The following is a 20,385-nucleotide window of genomic DNA, read 5'->3' as shown; positions in this document are numbered from 1 at the left end:
GTTAACATTTTTTCAAAGAGAGATTACCAAAATAAAATGTTCTTTATCTGTAACTTTTGTATTTTAAAAAAAAATATTTATCTTATCTGTGTACTGTACGTCCGAAGACAGCAGATAATGCCTTAGAAATGATTTAATTTTTCTTTTCAAAATTCTCAATAACATAGTTGATTCGCCGTATCTTTTACAAAATATTGGTTTCCGTTGTCCTCTTCGCTATACTAGATTAAATTCCCTTTTTTATGTACCAACTTGTAAAAACAATTATACCTCGAATTCATTCATTAGACGTACCTGTAGAAATTATAACGGACTCAGTATTGATGTAGACATTTTTAACTGCACGTTGCATTTGTACAGAAAATTTCTTCATGGGGTCGATTATTTGGGATAGTTGCTGAATGTACATCTTGAGTGGTTTATGCTATGTATATGTGCCGCATGTAATGTATATGTTTGTGTATGTTTTATATGTGCGTTCATGTGTGTGCGTCGATGGCTCGGAGTGTACATTCGGTATTTTTATTTACTTTAATTTATTACCTCCATGGAAAACGCAAATGTCAACAATTATCCTTTTTTCACTTAAAATTCTTATTTATTTTTTATTTTTTGTCACATTCAATGTTTATATCTTTTTAATTTATGAAAACTTAATTGGTCTTTTTATGTTAAAAAAATGTTGTTTTTAGTACTTATTTTGTATGACTGTATGTTTTCTAAATAAAATAAAATTAAAATAAAAATAAAAAATAAAACTGGATGCTTTTTAGGGGTTTCGGATGGTTTTAGTTCCCATAAGAAACAATTCATAAAAAAAAAACAAAACTAAAAAAAAACGGTAATTATAAATATGTCAATCAAAACTCTATATTGCTCACTAGTTCAACCCCATCTAGAATATGCATCTCCTATTTGGTCTTTATTCTACAGGACTCATATTGACCTTATCGAGTCTGTCCAATACCGTTTTCTGAGAAAAGTGCCATGGTTGCTCGGATTACAAAGGGGTAATTATTCCTATTTTGAAATAGAGCAATCTCTTAATCTGTCTTCATTGAAGACACGTAGAACTGAGATGGACCTTATATGAATTTTCAAAATACTTAATGCTATAAGTAATGTCCCATTTCTGTTGCAATCATTTTTTTTTTCATATTCCCAAACGTATCACCAGAAGTCAAAATCTACTATTTATAAAATCTTCTAAGAGCAACCATTGTTTTTATGCCTAAAAGTCCAGAATGTGTAGATTAGTCAATTCATGACACGAAGTCTTTGGGGTAGATCTTCCGGCTTTTCGTAGATCTCTTCGCGACTAAACAGTGTGGGATGAAATTGGATTGGCATGGTTAAGTTAAAAGTCTTATGTCTTTTGTTTTTATGAATTTATTGTATACAATTATTGTTTTGCCCTTGTTTGTCTTTGCTACTTAGTTTTATGTTCTTTTTGTTCAGTTTCTTGTATTTATGTTTCTTCGTATAACTGTTGTAATTGGCTTAGGCTGTATATATAATAAATAAATATGTGTTAATAATTATTGCTCCTGTGCCATCATTCAAGGAGAAAATACGAAAAAACGTTTGTATGAAAAAAAGGGTGGACAGCGTTTCCTTTTCAGGGGTTTTCATGTAGGTAAGAGAGCAAAAGAGAGCAAAATTATTGAACTTTGTTTTCAGACTCTCGTATTTAATTTTATGTGTATCTTTTACAAGCCTGCGTTTGAGATTGCTAGAGATTTAAAATTTTATTAAAGATTTTCCAGATACCTGTATTTTAAAACTTCAGCACGGAGAAGAAACAGCGTATACTTTAGTTACTTAGTAGATATAAAACTTTAGATCAGCTGTTCCTAAAATGTGTTTTGCGGAACCCTGGGGTTCCGTGGAAGGGTAACAGGGGTTTCGAGAATCGTCGTAGAAAACTGGCAGTTGAAAAATGCTTTCCTCTTTTTAATGGATTTTTTAAAGAAAATGAGTTGCAAGTAACATCAGATGTGGAAAAAATCATAAAGAGACGTTTGTTGAACCTCAAAAAACCATAAAATAATATTTTCCAGAAGATCTACAGGATATCGTTTGGGTACAGACTACATTCGCAAATTAGAGCAAACCATCAATATTATTTAGAACGGTAACTCGACAAGGCAAATTAGTTTCTTATGGTTTTAGTTGGGAAAACATTGTATTACCTGTAGGTATGGTCTGTCTCTTAAAAGAGTTCAATTTGCTTCTCAACTGTCAATAATATTTTGGGAATTATATTCAATAGCTTAATTATTTATTTATCTGTGTTCTGGTGAATTAAAAATACAGTTATGTATGTGAAATAAAACCAAAACCCTGGATGAGTTTTTTTTAACTCTGTGACTACTTTAAGGTAAAAATCCTGAAAAAAACCGATTGGACGTAGGTGTGCCTTGTAATGTAGCGGTTGGCGCATTCGCCTACTATACTTTAGTCCCCAGGCACGATTAGTTAAGTTGAGTATATTATTTGAATACGATTTATTGAACCACTTATGAATGTCAGTAAATTACAGTTTTATAGTACAAATCAACAATTAGTAACTGAAACTTAACAAACGAATAAGTTCAAATCAACAACACAATTAAAATCAACAAACTATAATCAATAAACACGAATCTAATGCCAAACTGTCCGAGCAAAATATTAAAAATTCTTTGTTGGCAAAGTCTGAATGTTAACAGGTACCTTGTTGTAGAATCATATGCAGTTTGAGGCAAAATAATTATTCCTTTTTCCTGATTCCTGACAGGCTAGTTCTACACTGAAACATTATATTTTTTCTGGATTGGTACCTTCCATGTTGAAAAAAAAAATACATGTACGCTGCAATTTGAATTCCACTGCAGTGCCCTAAACACAACCGGGATCGTAAAGGTTACCGATAAGATTACGGTGATATCAATTTTTTCATTGGATTCAGTCATGCCATTTCTTCCTCGATATTCCTCGTTTTCTGCATCCAAATGCAGTTTTTATTTTCACTCACGTTACAACATCTTTTATTTTATCGGTTGCTTGGCAGTATTTGCCATTTGGCAATAAGCTCGCTTATGAACAAATATGAATGTACATAATGTTAAAAAAAATAAAATATATAATAATGTTCCGACTGCAATTATTTTGGTTGTTTTTTTGGTGTCCATTCGCTCCACATGTCCAAACCAACGCAGCTTTGCAAACTGCACGGATCTCAACATTTCTGCAGCTATCACACACGGTTTTACCACTCACCCGTCTAAGAGATCGTATTTCAACAGCATTCAGCCTATTGTGAACAGCTAATTTAGCCTTCTGCGTCATTTGTAAAATAAACAAATTCCTTATTATCTTGTGAAAAAATTAAACTTGTTACTATATTTTTAGATTAAATATAATTATTGTTCAATTTGTACTTGAAACAATCGAACTTTTCATCAAACGATTGAATAATATTTTTTTTTATTTTAAAAAGTTATCTGTCATAAAATGTATTTATTGTTAAAAATAAGCTAGATGCATTATGATAATGATTGCAAACAAAACGAAAGTAACGGAGTTAGATGATGATGCTTGCTTTTCAATGAATGTACAAATATAAATACATCTTAAGATTTTTGGTAAACACTTCATTAAAATAAATTTTGATTTTTTACCAGAGTAATCGAATACAAATCAGTAAATTTTTTACTAAAATGAATTTTAAAAGTGCTAAATCTAGATCGCAAGAGTGCGCGGTCAGCCAAAGCTATCGTGAATTTTAAAGGTCACGAATCAAATCTGTAAAAGAAGACAAGATAATTATTAGCAAAATTGAAAACGTCAACTGCACACTTCAAAGTTTAGCAAAGAATTCAATAATACAAGTGATCTTATTTCAGTTCTTTCAGCTTTACTCTTTACAAAGTTCTACGCGCTTTAATTTGAATTGCTACAGAAACTTTGAAGAGTGTTTTATAGTTTTGAAATAAATTTAAACTATTAAAAGTGCTTAAGTCGTGAAGTGAAATAGGCATCTCCACGACTGAAGAGTGAGAGTGAGTTTTTAAATTTGATAACAAGAATGATATACAAGTGACAGAAATAATGAAAATCAAACAGGCGTGACGGCGTTCCGAAGCGGACAGTGGACACAGTGGCGGAAAGGCAAAATTGTGGTGAGACTCTCGATCGGTGCTCTGTGATTGGTGCCGCGCCACTTACTTGGTGCCTGCCCTCAGGATGCTGACAGTCTCCGCAGCAGCGGGGTTGGCAGCGCTCGCAATGCACGTCGCACTCTCCACACGGCACGTGTTGGTACTCTTGTTTGTTCTTCCTCATCTCCCGCATCAGGCGTAGCCGGTTGAACTCCTGCCCGAGGCGAGGCAACTGCAAATCCCGCTCTAGTTGGGATACGCCATAATCTGGCTCATTCAGCGTCATCCTTCTATCAAGACGAGACAGGCCCAACCTCGGCTCAGTCAACGTGGTACCCCTTGTCAATCCTAATTTGAGCTCGTTTCCTAACGTCATTCGCCTGTCTAAACGCGACGGTCCGAATCTCGGACCAACATCGAGAGTCAATCCTCTATCTGGACGATTAGCACTTAACTTAGGCTCTAGCTCTAAAGTTTTCTTTCCCAGCCGATTGAATTCACTTTTTGGCTGAATCGTGTACCCTCTGGTCAACCTGTTTTTGTTTCGTTCACTACTTAATCTGCAAGAATCTTCTCTGTTCTCAGTCATAGCTCTTACTAATCGTCTTTCAGTCATCGCTCTTTGCAAGCGTTGTCTATACTCTAGTTTCGATCTGTGATTTGCTAAATTGATATTGCGTTGTTCTTCTTCGTTATCTACGCTATTGGAGCGATTTTTTTTTTCGAGTTTGATTATTTTATACGGCGTGGGCTTTTTCTCAACTTCGATCGCATCGGGGCGAGAACTGGTTTCTATTTTAAATCTAGTGTTGGTCCATTGATTGGATTGTTGTATTGTGGGGTTTTGGTTGATTATGGGTTCTGATACTTCGTCTTGAAGGATGGGTTCACTGAGATCATAGCTGTCGGTTAGAGGTCCGTACAGCTCGCAGTCCGCGCAGGTTTCCAAGCGCGGACCGCGACTTAAGGGCTAGCTGCAACTGTCAGCATCGGCTCGGTGCAGGAGGGCAAACTGGCAGCCGCAGTCGCGAGCCTCGCGGCGCGGGTATTGGAAGCACCTGTCGAGGAGTCCGCAACCGTCCTTCGGGTCACGAAACAAACAAATTTTAATTATTTCGGTCAAAGATATTTTGTAATGTACCTAGAGGCAAAAAACATAAGGTTTATTTATTAATGTATGAGATCATTATACTATATTTTTACAGATGAGCTATGCAGCCTATACAAAAAGCGGCGTTTTTTAGTAAAAAAAATAAAAAATCCAATATTTTTACTTAAAATTTGTTTCATGGATTGGCACAAGATGAACACGATTGTAAAGATACTTTCTCATCAAGCAAGGATTGTTGTGAAGAATGTGTAAACATGATCAGTCTCATTTTTCAATTAATATATAAACCGTCTTAAATATTAAATCAAATGTATGACTGAGTTTTATTTTAAGATACGAGTGTCCGCAAAAAAATACTAATCTTTCTACAAACGAAAATAAAACATGAAAAGATGCAGCAGTGTTTCAATATTGCATATTTTTATGTGTGCATATGTACATTGTGTATGTACAGAATATCTCGGTATTACCCAGGAATAAAAAAAAAACACAATTTCACAAAAGTGCTTTCTAATATAAAAGTTGTATTTTTAAAAATAATCTAAAAACTTTTACTTTTGTTGAATTGGTTCAATTTAAATAATTTTATATTGCGTACTCTATGCTAAAATATTTTCAATGATTTGTTTGGTTATTTCCGAAGCCATCATCTACATTTTTAAATACCTATAAGTGAACTCAATGAGGAACTTCAGCCTTACGGGAAATTGGATACAAAAAATGTTTTCTTACGCGGGGTAAAAATTAGAGCATTAAATTGTACTACAAAGTTTCTTGAAAATGTACAGAAAAAATAATAAAAAATACTGTGATAAAAACGCACTACTTTAAATGACGTCACTGGTTCATGTGAATCAACCTATGATCTGAGAGCTATGGAAGATTTCCGGTCTGCTTGTCGCTTCTGGACCAATAGGAAGAACTGAATGAGAATAAGCGGAAATGAACCTCTGACGTTACACGCGGAGTTATTTCAGAAATACAAAACTTTGAAAAATCGTAGCGCCGATAATACGATATATAAAAAATTTAAAAAAAAATTTTTGACTTAGTTTAACAGTCTATTAACAAATAAAAAATTCAAAAAAAAACACTGAACTTCCTCATTCCTAATTATTATTACATTAATCTCTTCTCTTCTTCAGTTTTCGAATTCTTATCCAAGCTGAGTTTTTAAAGCAAACTTTGCATAATGCACACTTATTCATAGGTATTCATAATTTATTATGAGTAGAGATTATATAAAATTTATTGGTCAAATATTTTACGAAATTTGAGTATGCGGTTTACGTTATGTCAGTTTTACTTTGACGTTTTCAATAATTTTCCTTTAAATTTATGAATTCTTTGGGTAATAAATAAATAACATAAACATAATCAATTTTGTACTTTATTAGAAAATCGTGCATGCAACTTTGATGTTATATACGCGACTAGAGCTTTGAGTTTAGAATGCGAAATAAAGGTCGTTGCTACTTAAATGAGGTTGTAAACAGGGTGCGGTGTAAGAAGCGGTCATTAAAAAAATCCGTACCCCGTCTATTTTACATTTAAAAAATATTTGAAAATAGAAATAACAACTTTGTAAATTGCTTCAATCAAAATCTGCGGAAAAAAATTGTCATTCGTAATGTGTCCATCAAAATTAAAGCCGTAGAAGAAAAGTTTCTCCCCACTCTCTCCATTTGTCTGTTGATTTTACCGATTTTCTGATTAATATCTATCTTACAATCTGCAATGCGTGCAATGTAAGAGATTTTATGTCATAAAAATCTGATTTTAAGTACTCTTATAAAAAAAAGTCAAATACAAATCAGGTGACCTCATAGGCAATAGAACATCACCAAGACGTGAAATAAGGTAGCTGGGGAATATGACTTTCAGAGCAACTATTGAATTTCAAGACATACGAGCTATGCCACTATTTTGTTAATAAAATATAAATCATAAATCCGTCTTTTTTGAATCTCAGGTAGCAAAAAGGAGTTAATCATTGCGATGTCAAATCTGAGAATACTGTTATAGTCTCACCGCCCTCTTCGAGAGTAACCGCACACCAGGCACTAACTTTTGGACTATGAAAAGGCCATTTTTTTAGAGTAAGGGGATTTTCCGGCACTCAATATCTACTACAGTTCTTCTTATCAACTGTTCCATTGACATGAAATTGCGCTTTATTACTTATGATTAGAACGATGTTGCCCTCCTCCTTCTAAAACAGTTTTTGGTAAAGTTTTGCATCAACGAAAATGTAAACCACGGTTTTAAGCATGTAGTAAGATTTTTTAATAATGGTGACGCAAATTCACAATAGATAACAAACAATAGAGCAAGTACTTAGGTGTCGAGATATTTTGCAGCAATGACATCTATAAAGAAGTGAAATAACATGTCAACAAAGCTGGCGTAGTGGCTGGATGCTTAAAAAATACTCGGTGAAGAAACAAATATATGCTGAAGGAGATCAAAGTACGAATCTATAAAAACTGCGTAAAACTTGACAAAAAAATTGAAACAAGGGCCAAAACTACTAGAAAGAAAATCTCATATGAACAACTGAAATGAAAACCCTTCGACCCATCGCGGAGACGACAATCCGAAACAGAGTAAAAAAACTCCGAAACAATATGAATCTGCGGAAGTCGGAGATTTTGCTATAAGAAATATCAGAAAAACGTTTCTGGAAAAACCACGTGGAGAGAGCGAATTTAGAAAGAGTGGCGTGACAGTTATACGTCCATTATTCAATATTAGTAATAACAGAATATGGTCCTAGAGAAATTAGAAAAAAAAGGAAAGATATATCTTTTTATTGTCCTTTTACCACGCCGCATCCTGTATATGTCACTTTTGGTATGCTGTCAGTAGCTTTACAGCATCAATTAGGTAGTTTCACGTGCATTATAAACTGTTCGTTAGTACTGGATGTACGACGCCAAAGTTTTATACAAAATATACCTCGCTTCTTGTGTCGGCGGAATACAAAGAGCCCAATTAAAGTTGTGTTGATTAGAAACAAAAACTTGTAAGTTTTATGATAAGTGACGCCTGATAGAAATTTTCCGCACTCCTTAAATATATAAAAATATAAAAATCCTTCCCGAACTTGACAGATTATAATGATAATTATAATTGTTATAATCTCTATTGGCATACTAAGAAAAAAAAATATATACCATGTACTAAAATGTATTGGCTACAGAGAGGAGAGTCATTTTTGAGACGGGAATATACAGGGTGTTCTTAAGACCCTGTCACATCTGAAACCACGATGATCAGTATGGGCAAAAAGACATATAAGCGTATTTAAAAAAAATATTTATTTATTTATAAATTTTTCGTAATCTTCAAGTGATTCTTTACGCACCAGAAAAAAAATATATCATATTTTTAGGTTTATTAGATAATTTTAAATTAAATATTTTGTCAACCATGATCTCAGAAAATGACAAAACGTCGAGTACTCTTGAGACAAATATATAAAACATTCATTTAAGAGAAAGATATATAATCTTATGAGATTACTAAGCAAGACACACATATAATTTCAATAAGATGAAAAGAGACAGTAATTATCAGTCGATCATTCCATGCGTTTCGCATATCTAATACTAAATCAGTTGACCTTGGAACTTTATACCAATGAATCGAAAGTCGCCGCTCTTTACTAAAAAAATGTGTGCTGTGTCTCCAAATTGTAAATTATATGTTTTTTGTATGGTTATTTTTTTTGATTTCGGTAACTGGTGGTGATTTTATGTGTAAAGAACTGAAAATAAATGCAATTTTCGAATTAATGTTAGTCGACATTAAATATAAATATTCAACATTTGATGAAGTGCATTCAAACAGTCGTGCAAAGAAGGAAAAAATGTAAGGACATAAAATTTAATATTTTGAGTTTGTCCAAATTTTTGTAGACAAGGACTGGATTCAACTCCCTGGGGAGCTGTTAATATTGACATATTACAATAGAGATGAAAAACGTTTAGGATAAGGTAATACAGAAGTCTAGGTATCTACAGGGCTTATGACCTGTCATTGACTGGTTTAAGTGGCCATTTTACACACTGTGTAACATTTACCATTCTACTCATATTTAAACATCTATATTCCTTCACTTCTTTTATCTGTTAATGTTTGCGAAGTTAAAGAACTGAAACCTTAAGTTATGCGAGTGAGATTCGTGTAATTGAATTATTTCACCCACATACTAGGCAACGCCGAAATTTTTTTATTTTTTCAATTTCTATTCTATTTCATGGACCGGGTGGATTTATCAACAATATTTTTATTTTTTACAAATTTTTGTAGACAAGGACTGGATTCAACTCCTTGGGGAGCTGTTAATATCAATATATTACAACAGAGATGAAGAATATTTTAGAGAAGGTGAGGTTTCAGCTCTTTAACTTCCTAAACATCAGCAGATGAAAGAATTGAAGATATCACTTCATTAAGCTCTATAGATGCCTAGACTTCTATATTACCTTCTCTAAAATGTTCTTCATCTCTGTTGTAATATATTATAAAAAAGTGTATTTGTTGAATACTGGTATTTACAAAAATATAATGTGGTTTATTCATGTACCTTTTTTGGTTTTATTTTCCGAGGAATAAAATAGTAAGATCGAAATCGTGTAGGTACTAAAAATATATATTGTGTATTTCATTGAATAATAAGATTAAGTTGAATATTCTAATTCGTTTGAAGAAAATCTCACCATTCGATTTTTAAACCTCGAAATTATAAATGCTTATTTCAAAAAACATTAGTTAAAAATTTGTTTATATTAACACAAACGTGAATATTACGGTGAGCGAGAAGGTTGTTAGTTTTAACATAATTAACGTTTATAAGAAGGTTAATGAATTGAGTGTTTTTATTATTTTATTTTTTAGTTTATAGAGTCTTTATTCAATAAAATATACATATTATTACAATATTAATACATTATAAAGAAAACAAAGTATTAAGATATATTTTGTTCCGATAAACTATTCAATACTAGTTTGTCATCGTTTATTATTATCCTCAATGAATTTCAAGCAGGATTTTTTTGTGGGATATCATTGGGAGAGGTAATCAATCGTCACCCAAGTAGTTTTGATATTCTGTAGTGTTGTGTTTTGTAAACATAGACAATAATGTCATTACACTTGAGACACGACCCTTTCCATAAAAAATTCATTATTAAATAAGATGATGTCATTAAACTTTTGATCGTTTGTAGAATAATAAATTGGACTTCATTTTTTAACGGCTGTATAGTGTTAAAGCAGTTATCATCCCAACTCCGCGGAGAGTCCGAGAGATAAGGAATGATCATTACGATACCCAGTTTGCAGATATCGATCTGTGCGAATTGTCTCTTGAAATATTGTTTTATGACGATTGCGTTATAATTTGCATTTAAATGCTTTATTTTTGGTGTTTTCCAATACAAAATGAATAATTATGTTGATTAAGGTTATAATCTAAGAGTATGTGAAGGTTATTTTACAATTTTTTACTTTAAAGGCAAGAAAAAACGAATTTAGTATGGGTAACCTCAGGTTACCACACAGGAACTTATAGAAGTTTTTTCACATAGTATGTTAAAGGTTAAACTTAAAGAATTATAAGCGAATGCGCCGGACTAACTTCAAATCTATTTATTTTTCGAATATATAATTTACTTTTTAGCAGTTTGCACTCACTTAAAAGATTTCAGAATTTCTTGCCAATTAAAGTTAGGCAAACATTAGTCCAGAGCTTACTTCTTCCACTCCCTGACTATGCGGGTGTGTGTTATCCAGATGCAAACTCTGAATTACTTGATAAGTTAGAACGATTGCAGAATATTTGTATTCGTTATATCTTTGATCTTTGCAAATTTGGCCACATAACCGAGTATCGCACGCAACTACACTGGATCAGTATCAGGCATCAAAAAAACGTTCACATTCTATCACTTCTTCACAATATTTTAAATAATCCCACTTCGCCTAAACAGGCGATAAACATATAAACATCTGAGAGAGCTCATCCAACCTCTTTTACAACACGGACTATCTCTTCGTTCTAGTAACGAGAGAACCCTTTTAATACTCTGTCATCGCTTTAACTTTCTTGCCTCCTCTTTCACAGTAGTAGCCGCTCGATTTTGGAAAAATCTATCCACTAATGTTAGGGACGCCCTTTCTTTATTAACATTTAAGTCAAGAATGAAATGTCACTATCTAAATATTTAAATTATCCCTTTATCCTTCTTCTTTCCGTTCCATCCCCTTTCCTCTCTTTATAGTATAGTGTTAATTTTTTAAAATATATATTTTGTACTTTTGTTTTTAATTTTTGTATAAAATTGTAAGATTGAATATGTCCATGTATTTATAATTTTCTCAAACTGAACGGTTTGGGTAGGTAGGAAGAAATCGCCTAAAGGCAATATGCCCGCCCTGATATGTTTATATATTGTATATGAATATAAAGTGTCAAATAAATAAATGAAATGTTTATGTGTTTGGTTTTCAAAGTTTATTTTTGAGAGTTTCATTGTTGGTTTTACCACTATATAGTAAATACTAAACCCGGGACAATTCAATGGTTGAAAGCGCATGACGGGAACAGAAATGAAACATAAACAATGCTACACTTTCTGCTCGTTCGTAAATTCATTTACCGACGAAACGTTTTTTTACAGACATGAATGGAAAATGTACCCTAAAAACAGATGGCAAAACAATTAAAATCGTGGAAATATAGCGATAGCTTTTTGTAATTCACTCAAAACTATCGATTTTTGGATGTTGAGATTCATGGAAAATAATTTCGACGAATAACAAACATTGGCTATCTACAGTGATTTAGACATTCTCAAGCTTTTTTTTTCCTTTATAAAGGCCTTCTACCGAAACTTGATAACATCGGCCAAAAATAAGTTACATTATTTTACAATAAACATAGGAATAACATAAACAGAAAGGAATAACAATATAGATACAAACAATAGACAACAAAAATATAAGTACAAGAATAACATCAAAATATTAATTGTATTGTAAATATAATACCAAATTAGAAATACGCACAAATATTTTCCATATAACTTGTACGGTTCAACAATGCAATTGTCCGGATTAACGAGTGCCAGATGTTTTCGGAATATGCAGAGATCTGCATGATTATATTAACTAATAGCGGATCCGACTGACGTTGTCCTGCCTAAACGTGAGCTTGCCTGCTATTAACTTGGAAAAAGACTTTTCATTGATGATTAGGTACCCAGTTTATTGTTTATGATTGAATTCCAAAACTAAAAATAATTAATATTCAAATATTGAATTTAAGAAGGTACTTAGAAACTTTTTTAGGGTTGAGTTCCAAAACATAAATGAATCATTTTTTTAACACAGAATTGTTTTTGCAAACGTCAAACTCTGCTCTTCGCATTGCATATTGCGATTTTCAAAAATGTTTTGAATATCAGTTCATATAATTTTAGTATTACCAAAAATCTCGTCAAAATAAATAAATGGAAAGAAATTATAAAGAATTTTTTTCATTTTTTTATTTATTTAAAAAAAAAAAAAAATTACTAGCGTTTTTATAATTTACCCAAATATTTAAATTTTGGTGGCCATTTTCAACGAGTTGTGAATAACTCACAATTAGAAAATGGAAATCAAGTTGTGGTAGAGTGGGGTTTGAACCTCGGACCTCTGGCTCGTGAGTCCGTGAGAATTAATGAAATAATTTTATTATGATCCATATAAAGCGAATATTGATTGTAAACATTAAAAAACAAAAAAATTTAAACGCAAAAAACAACATCCTACCATTTTTTTGTAAATGCATTCTCGTCGAATGCAACCCCGGTAGGTCGATGAAAAATACATTTATGCTCCTAACTTTTTTTTACAGATCAGATTGAAAATAGCGCAAAAACCTACATTTCGCTGAAAACCGCACGTAAATCGGTTCAGCCGTTTGGGAGTTTAGTGACATCACACAAACAGAAGAATTAAATATATACCGATTAACCCTTTTTTATTGCCTTCGAAATAATACAGCGAATTGAAATCATATTACAAACTTACTTTAACATGTCCAGCATAGTCAATTAATAATCACAGTGTCCATGCGGCTTGACTGTGGAATCATCTCCCATCCACTATCATCACGTCTGAAAAAATATCTCCTTACTTTTCCTTAATCTCTCCTCTTTTTTTCTTTCCTTTTCCTTTTTCCCATCGAGTAATACTAGTACTGATTTAACGTAATTATTATATAAATAAAGTTAATTGTATATCTTGAGCGTTTTCATTTATATTTTCTATTGAATATGTTTAGGTAACTTAAATTAATTAAATAAAACTTTTACTGCATAAAATATTGATTAGCTTGAAGAAATTGTCATTTGACAACAAGTCCGCCAATGTACAAATTACATGATGCACTAAAAGTCAAATAAATAAAATTAATAAATTATTGCTTAGACACCCGTGCCATTTTTATTTGTAATTTTTATACGTGCTTTATTTTTAATTTCCTGAAAACAATCCAGATATTTAGCAATCCGAATGACTTAAGTGCGGATAAATGTAGTTCTATTTTATTGTTATATTTTAAACAAATGCAGTTTTGTAATAACGTATTTCGAAATTGTGATAATTTAAAATGTATTTTACGAAAATCTTACTGTATTGCGACTCATCCCGGATTAAATGTAATTGGTTTTCAAATTGAATGGTTGAAACTAAATGCAATTTCAGGTCTTGGAATATGACAGCGCAAGTTTTCCTAGAAATATGTCTTCGATTTAATATTTAATTAAATTTGTATCATAATGTCTTGGCCTTTTGGTGAAATTGGATTTGATTAATAATTCGATAGTAAAGAACAGTGTAAAACGTTCTACTGTAGACTGAATACTGGAATACGAATTAGTTTTTAACAGTTTTGTAAGCATTTGGAAATGTGGAATTCTAAGAAAAATAGAAAATCGCTACAACTCACAAATTAGTGAAGTATTTTCTCAAAGTTACGACAAAGATAAATCCGGTTATGTAAAATTTTTACAAGGCTTTGCACACTTGTATAACATTTCAGTTTTATTCTCAGAGTAATAATGCGTAACCTAGAGAGAAACCCTATCCTTATATGTCATAGAACGCAAGCGATGTTGGTTTGTTGGTAATCAGCGATTTTATTTTGTTTGACAACAAACACATAACGGTTCTGTAGGATGCTTTTGTCGGTGTGCGTGGCTTTGTTTGTAAATAACTTGGATATTTACGTTATAATAAATAAAAATCCACGATGGTGAATTGCAGTATGTTTGGTTGCAGCAGTGGGAGGGTCAAAGGTGTTAAAGGAGTCACTTTTCACAGGTAATTCATTCCGAATATTTTCAGAGTAATTATGCGTAACCTAGAGAGAAGCCCTATCACTTTATTTCATAGAACGCAAGCGATGTTGGTTTGTTAGTTATCAACCATTTTGTTTTGTTTGACAACAAACACATAACGGTGCTGTAGGATGCTTTTGTCGGTGTGCGTGGCTTTGCTTGTAAATAACTTGGATATTTACGTTATAATAAATAAAAATCCACGATGGTGAATTGCAGTATGTTTGGTTGCAGCAGTGGGAGGGTCAAAGGTGTTAAAGGAGTCAGTTTTCACAGGTAATTCATTCCAAATATTTTCCCATGATTTACATTGAGTTTTGGCATATATTGTTCCGACACGTGTATTGGAACAATATATGCCATTATTATGTTGCTTAAAAATTTTCTTTATATCAACATATTTACTTCAGATACTATTTTTTCTCAATTTAGGGGATAAATTTGCGAATCAAAGTATGTTTACTGTTGGTAATGACGGTTGATTAAGGTCAAATATGTCAGGGCCGCATTAAAAAACCATATAAAGTTTGAGTTTTTATCGAGTTGAGGTCGATTAACACTTTACCCTAAAAATAGAAACGTTAATTTCGGAATCGCATCTTAAATGACATGCCCAATTTTTTGGGAACTACGACTCGACGTTTCGGAGATGTGACGGACAAACAAACAAACTCAACACCGGACTTTGGTTTCATGGAGCTGGGATTTATGTCCCAATAAATGTAACATAGGTATATTGTGAATAAAATGAATAAATGAATAAAAAAATAAACACTCACATGTATTTTCAGTTTTATAAAATAACCAAAGGTGATAAATATTGTCTAGTATGTGAAATAATTCAGTCAGATGAATCTCTTCACAACAATAAAGGTGTCAGCTCTTTAACTTCACTAAAATCAACAAATGGAAGAATTCAAGAAATATGGATGTTTAAACTTAGGCGAAATGGTTAATGTTACACAGTGTGTAAAGTGGCCACTTAAACCAGCCAATGACAGATTATAAGCCCTGTAAATACCTAGACTTTCATATTCCCTTATTTAAGGTTTTCTCAATCTCTTTTGTAATTTGTTAAATATAGGCGAATTATAGAAAAATAAACTGGAATTACCCTGCAATAATAAATATACAGATATTTATTTAAAAGTATTTTCAGTGCAAATTTATATCCATTTGCAATTCTCGACTTGAGTAGGGTCCATTGTTTTGTTGCGAACTGAAGCTAACTTAATACCGAATAGTCATATAACGGTTTTTCTACGTTTGGGCTTCTCTATAGCTTGGCGCATTATTACTCTGAGGTTTTATTAATAAATGTTTGTTAATTTTTGGACTTAAGTCTTAGGTATAAACATGAGCTGTGCTTTTTTTGTTCCAAATGAAAAGAACAAGAGAACGCAATATAAAAATATGCAACACATTTGTCAATAACGTATTAAACGTAGGAATTTAATAAATTGCCACAAAAATTTAAAGTACCTATTTCAAAATATAGAAACAGGACGTGCGAATTGAAGAATTATTTTTTCTAGAAGTACTTTGAATAAATAATGTTAGTTTATAGAGAATGCGCATCTTGAACATATACCTTTTAATATTTCACCGTTTTTGCTTGTATATGTAATTTTTAATACTATTTAAATGTTATTTGTGTTTTTTTCTTTTTATTACTTTTTTTGGCTTGTATACATAATTTCAATTTTTTCAACGTTTTTGCATTACAACATTATTTTGAATTTTTAAACCTTTCAAAAAATTATGAGATATGAAATGTTCAAAAATTAGGTAGATAGGTGAATGTGACAGTGTAAAAATTGATACTTAAACCAGCTTAAAGCAGGTCATTATATTCGCAAACTTAATAGCGGCACTTAAAATATTGTTAAATTTGTTTTTGCAATTAAAACACAAAAACAATAATAATTTATACAGTGCTTTGATTACAGTTTTTCAGAAGCTTTCATCAGAAAATACCCGCAACAAATGTGAATGTTGACAATTCTGAAAGCTGACCATTAAACACACTCGTGTTGCATCTGAAAGCGCTTTCAACGAAACTTTCAGCCAGGTTTCACAATTTGTATACTCCTGAAACATTGAATCCGGATCTTGTATCAACATAATACCGAGCTTTATAAAAACGAACCGCGGAAAACTGAAGGCCTTATTGTTTCTAGACAAAACATGAATTGTAAAAACATGCTGACATCTAACATTACTATTTTCGGATTTTTTCAAGATATTAAAAAACCATCATCACCACTATCATGTCCATATCTAATTATGCATAGGGCACTGCATTGGTTCATACTCTAACCGAAGTACATTAGAGACCATTTGTGATTTATGATGATAAAACGATCGGATATAAAAAAATAATAATGACTCACATTATAACTTAACCTTTCTGAGCTTAAGCGTGAAAAAAATCAGCGAGTTCCTGAAGGGGGTACTGGGAATACTCCGGCTAAAATACCATAAATATTTGATTATTTATTTGATTTAACACTTTACATACATAAACAATTAACAGACATATGCATAAAAGCGGGCCTTTTGCCTAATTATAACTCAAACCGTTTAATTTGAGAAAATCAGTGGTATATGAACATATTATTGGTTTACTAATAATTTCATTATCGAACAAAATATTGATAAACATGTATCCTTTTTGTGAAGTAAAAATTGACTAAATATCTACAATATACTTTGAACAGGGGTAAAAAAGAAAGGAAAGAGGTAGAAAAATTGAAACACTTAAATATTCCCGAAGTGACATTTCATACGGGATTTGAATGTAAATAAAAAAGGGGCATCTCTGACATCAGTGGGTAGATTATTCTATAACAGAGCAGTGAAAGAGGAGGAAAAAAAATAGAGTGGTGGATGGGTATTGAAAGGGTTCTCTCGTTGCTAGGACGAAGAGTTAACCCATGCTGTAATAGTTGTTGAAAAATCTTTCTCTGATAAACAGGCGAAGTGGAATTATTCAAAATATTGTAAAGAAGTGATAGAATGTGAACGTTTCTTCTATGCATGATACTGAGTCAGTGTAGTTGCGTGCGATATTCGGTTATGTGGTCGAATTTGCGAATATTAAAGATAAAATGGATTCAAATATTCTGCAATCGTTCCAACTTTTCAAGAAATTCAGAATTAGCATCTGGATAACATACATCTGCATAATAAAGGAGTGGAAGAAGCAAGTTCCGGACTAATTTTTTCTTAACATTAATTGGTAAAAGTTTCTGCAACATTTTAAGTGAGTGAGGGCTGCTATGAAGTTTACGACTAACTTTGTCCACTTTAAATGCTTATGTATGATAATACTTAAATTTTTGACTGAAAACATGAATGGAATTTCTGTGCCATCTGAAAAGACGAAGCGTGGGAAAATCAACCTTTGAAAACATTTTACACTTAAAATCTTTCCTTTCCTAATATGATTTAGCCAGATTGTGATTTCTCTTTAAAAAAAAATTGTTATTAATCTGTCAACTCGAGTAATTCCTTGGCCAAGCATGATTACCCTACAATATTGAAAAACTAAGATATTGGTGTTATCGGAAGCAGTAAAGTCATTTATATGTTCTACTAAAAACAACCAGACCGCCTTAAAACTGCGTTGGTCACCTTCTGAAAATAGTGCTGATCACAAAAACGGCATTTCTCAATTCGCAGAAAACACCAGCAGCACTAGAATTTTTTTACGGTAGATGGGAAGATTAATGCCTCCAAAAATTTGGTTCTTTTAAATAAGTTAAAATGTTTTAATACGGAATGTCACCTCATGCATTCAAAATTTGTATGAGGTATCATTTAAAATATGATCAGGCTGTTTTCTGCAAAATGTATATTGTTGTGTGGTCAGCCAGCCTTAAAAAAATACCAAAATTCATTTAACACATTGTGAAATTATTTTTAAATTCATTATATCAAATGACTTGAGTGATTCATAACAATTCAGTACCTTAAAACAAAATGTTCAATTCATATATAAAAATAAATAAGAACACAGCTATCTAACAAGATTGACATCTGTTGATGGCCTAGTAGTACCAAAATTTAAAAATAAATATGGACAACGTACGTTGGATTATATTGTTCCAAAAGTATTTAGTTAGTTGCCACTTGACATGAAAACATGTCATGGTAAAAATAAAATTAAGTTTCTATTACTTAAGTGGTTCGTCGATAAAACGTTCCTATATTGATTTATTATTTATATTTATGTAATACATTTTTTAAATTTTTTTATATTTCTTATTTATTGTTATTTTTTTACATATATATATATATATATATATATTTTTTATTTTTTTTCCCTTATTGAATACATTTTTGTTATTTTCTTGGGTTAACCTTTTCTTTTCTTTTATTACTTTCTTATTTCATTTACATTTTTTAGATCTTAATTTTAATATGTAATTTTAATTTTCTTACTAATTTTTTTTTTCTGAAGAAATGAATTGAAATTCTCGATCTACTTTACTTTGTTTAATTTATTTTTTTATCTTCTTTTGATTACATTTATGAGCACACACTATTTATATATGTGTCTATTATTTTTTTTCTTATATTTAAAATATATTTAAGTAAATTACTATTCTTTAATTTTAATTGTATTATTTTACTCTATTTTCTTACTTAAAAAAAAAATATCTTTAAACTATTTTTATGTTTATTATTTTATACGTATACAGTATTATGTCTGTACTCTTCTTATTTGATTATTTATTAAAACTAATGTCTGAGCACCCGATGACAAACTATTATTGAATAGTTTATCGGGACAAAATATATCTTAATACTTTGTTTTCTTTAAAATGTATTAATATTGTAATAATATGTATATTTTATTGAATAAAGACTCTATAAAAAAAAAAAAAAATTAAAAAAAATATAAAAAAATTAATAATTACATAACATACATCACAGTTGTACTAAGGATGGCTGTTTTCTGCAAAATACATATCCTAGGTTGTGTTAAAATCATTAAAACTGGTCAAATACATTATTAAAATCTTTTTTGTATTATACAAAAATTAATGCATGCATTATTTGTCATTTCTCAAAGTAAAAAATATTCCAACTAATGTGTAAATTTGATTATTCACTCTTTTTACAAAATTTATATTAATTTATATTTATATTAATTTATTTAAGATTTATTTTTCTATGGCCGGCTACTTTCTGCAAAACTACGTTCAATAATTCTTATTCATGGCAGAATCATTTCTACATAATCCTCTGACTTAACTGCAACCTGTGTAGATAAACAGTAATACAAACATATTACAACAGAGATGAAGAACATTTAAGAAAAGGTAATATAGAAGTCTAGGCATCTACAGGGCTTATGACCTGTCAATGGCTGGTTTAAGTGGCCACTTTACACACTGTGTAACATTCACCATTCTGCCTATATTTGAACATCTATATTCCTTCAATTCTTTCATCTGTTGATGTTTGTGAAGTTAAAGAGCTTAAACCTTTATTTATGCGGCGGAGATTCATCTAATTGAATTATTTTACCTACATACTAGGCAACGCCTGAAAATATATTTTTTTCAATTTCTATACTTCTTCATGGACCAGGTAATTTATCAACAATATTTTGAGTTTGTCCAAATTTAACTTCACAAACATCAACAGATGAAAGAATTGAAGGAATATAGATGTTCAAATATAGGCAGAATGGTGAATGTTACACAGTGTACAAAGTGGCCACTTAAAC

General features: G+C 31.4%; 1 protein-coding gene across 3 annotated transcripts in view; it reads right to left on the bottom strand.

Moving 5' to 3' along the window:
- LOC148281767 (fibronectin type III domain-containing protein 4) overlaps positions 1-20,385 on the bottom strand; it is a 340,574-nt gene that overhangs the window by 83,799 nt on the left and 236,390 nt on the right. Inside the window, exon 8 of one of the 3 annotated variants that reach the window (XM_088226141.1) lies at positions 4,856-5,223. The exons of the other annotated variants lie outside the window; for them this stretch is intronic. Within the exon in view, the coding sequence (XP_088082267.1) occupies positions 5,113-5,223 (111 nt within the window). The 3' untranslated portion in view covers positions 4,856-5,112. Of the gene's footprint in view, positions 1-4,855; positions 5,224-20,385 lie in introns of those variants that run through there. 3 annotated transcript variants of the gene reach the window in all.

This window comes from Micrasema longulum, unplaced genomic scaffold, assembly GCF_059751315.1.
Source record: "Micrasema longulum isolate JH-2025_06_02 unplaced genomic scaffold, ASM5975131v1 h1tg000411l, whole genome shotgun sequence".
NCBI lineage: Eukaryota > Metazoa > Arthropoda > Insecta > Trichoptera > Brachycentridae > Micrasema > Micrasema longulum.
This window is presented reverse-complemented; position numbering and strand designations above follow the sequence as displayed.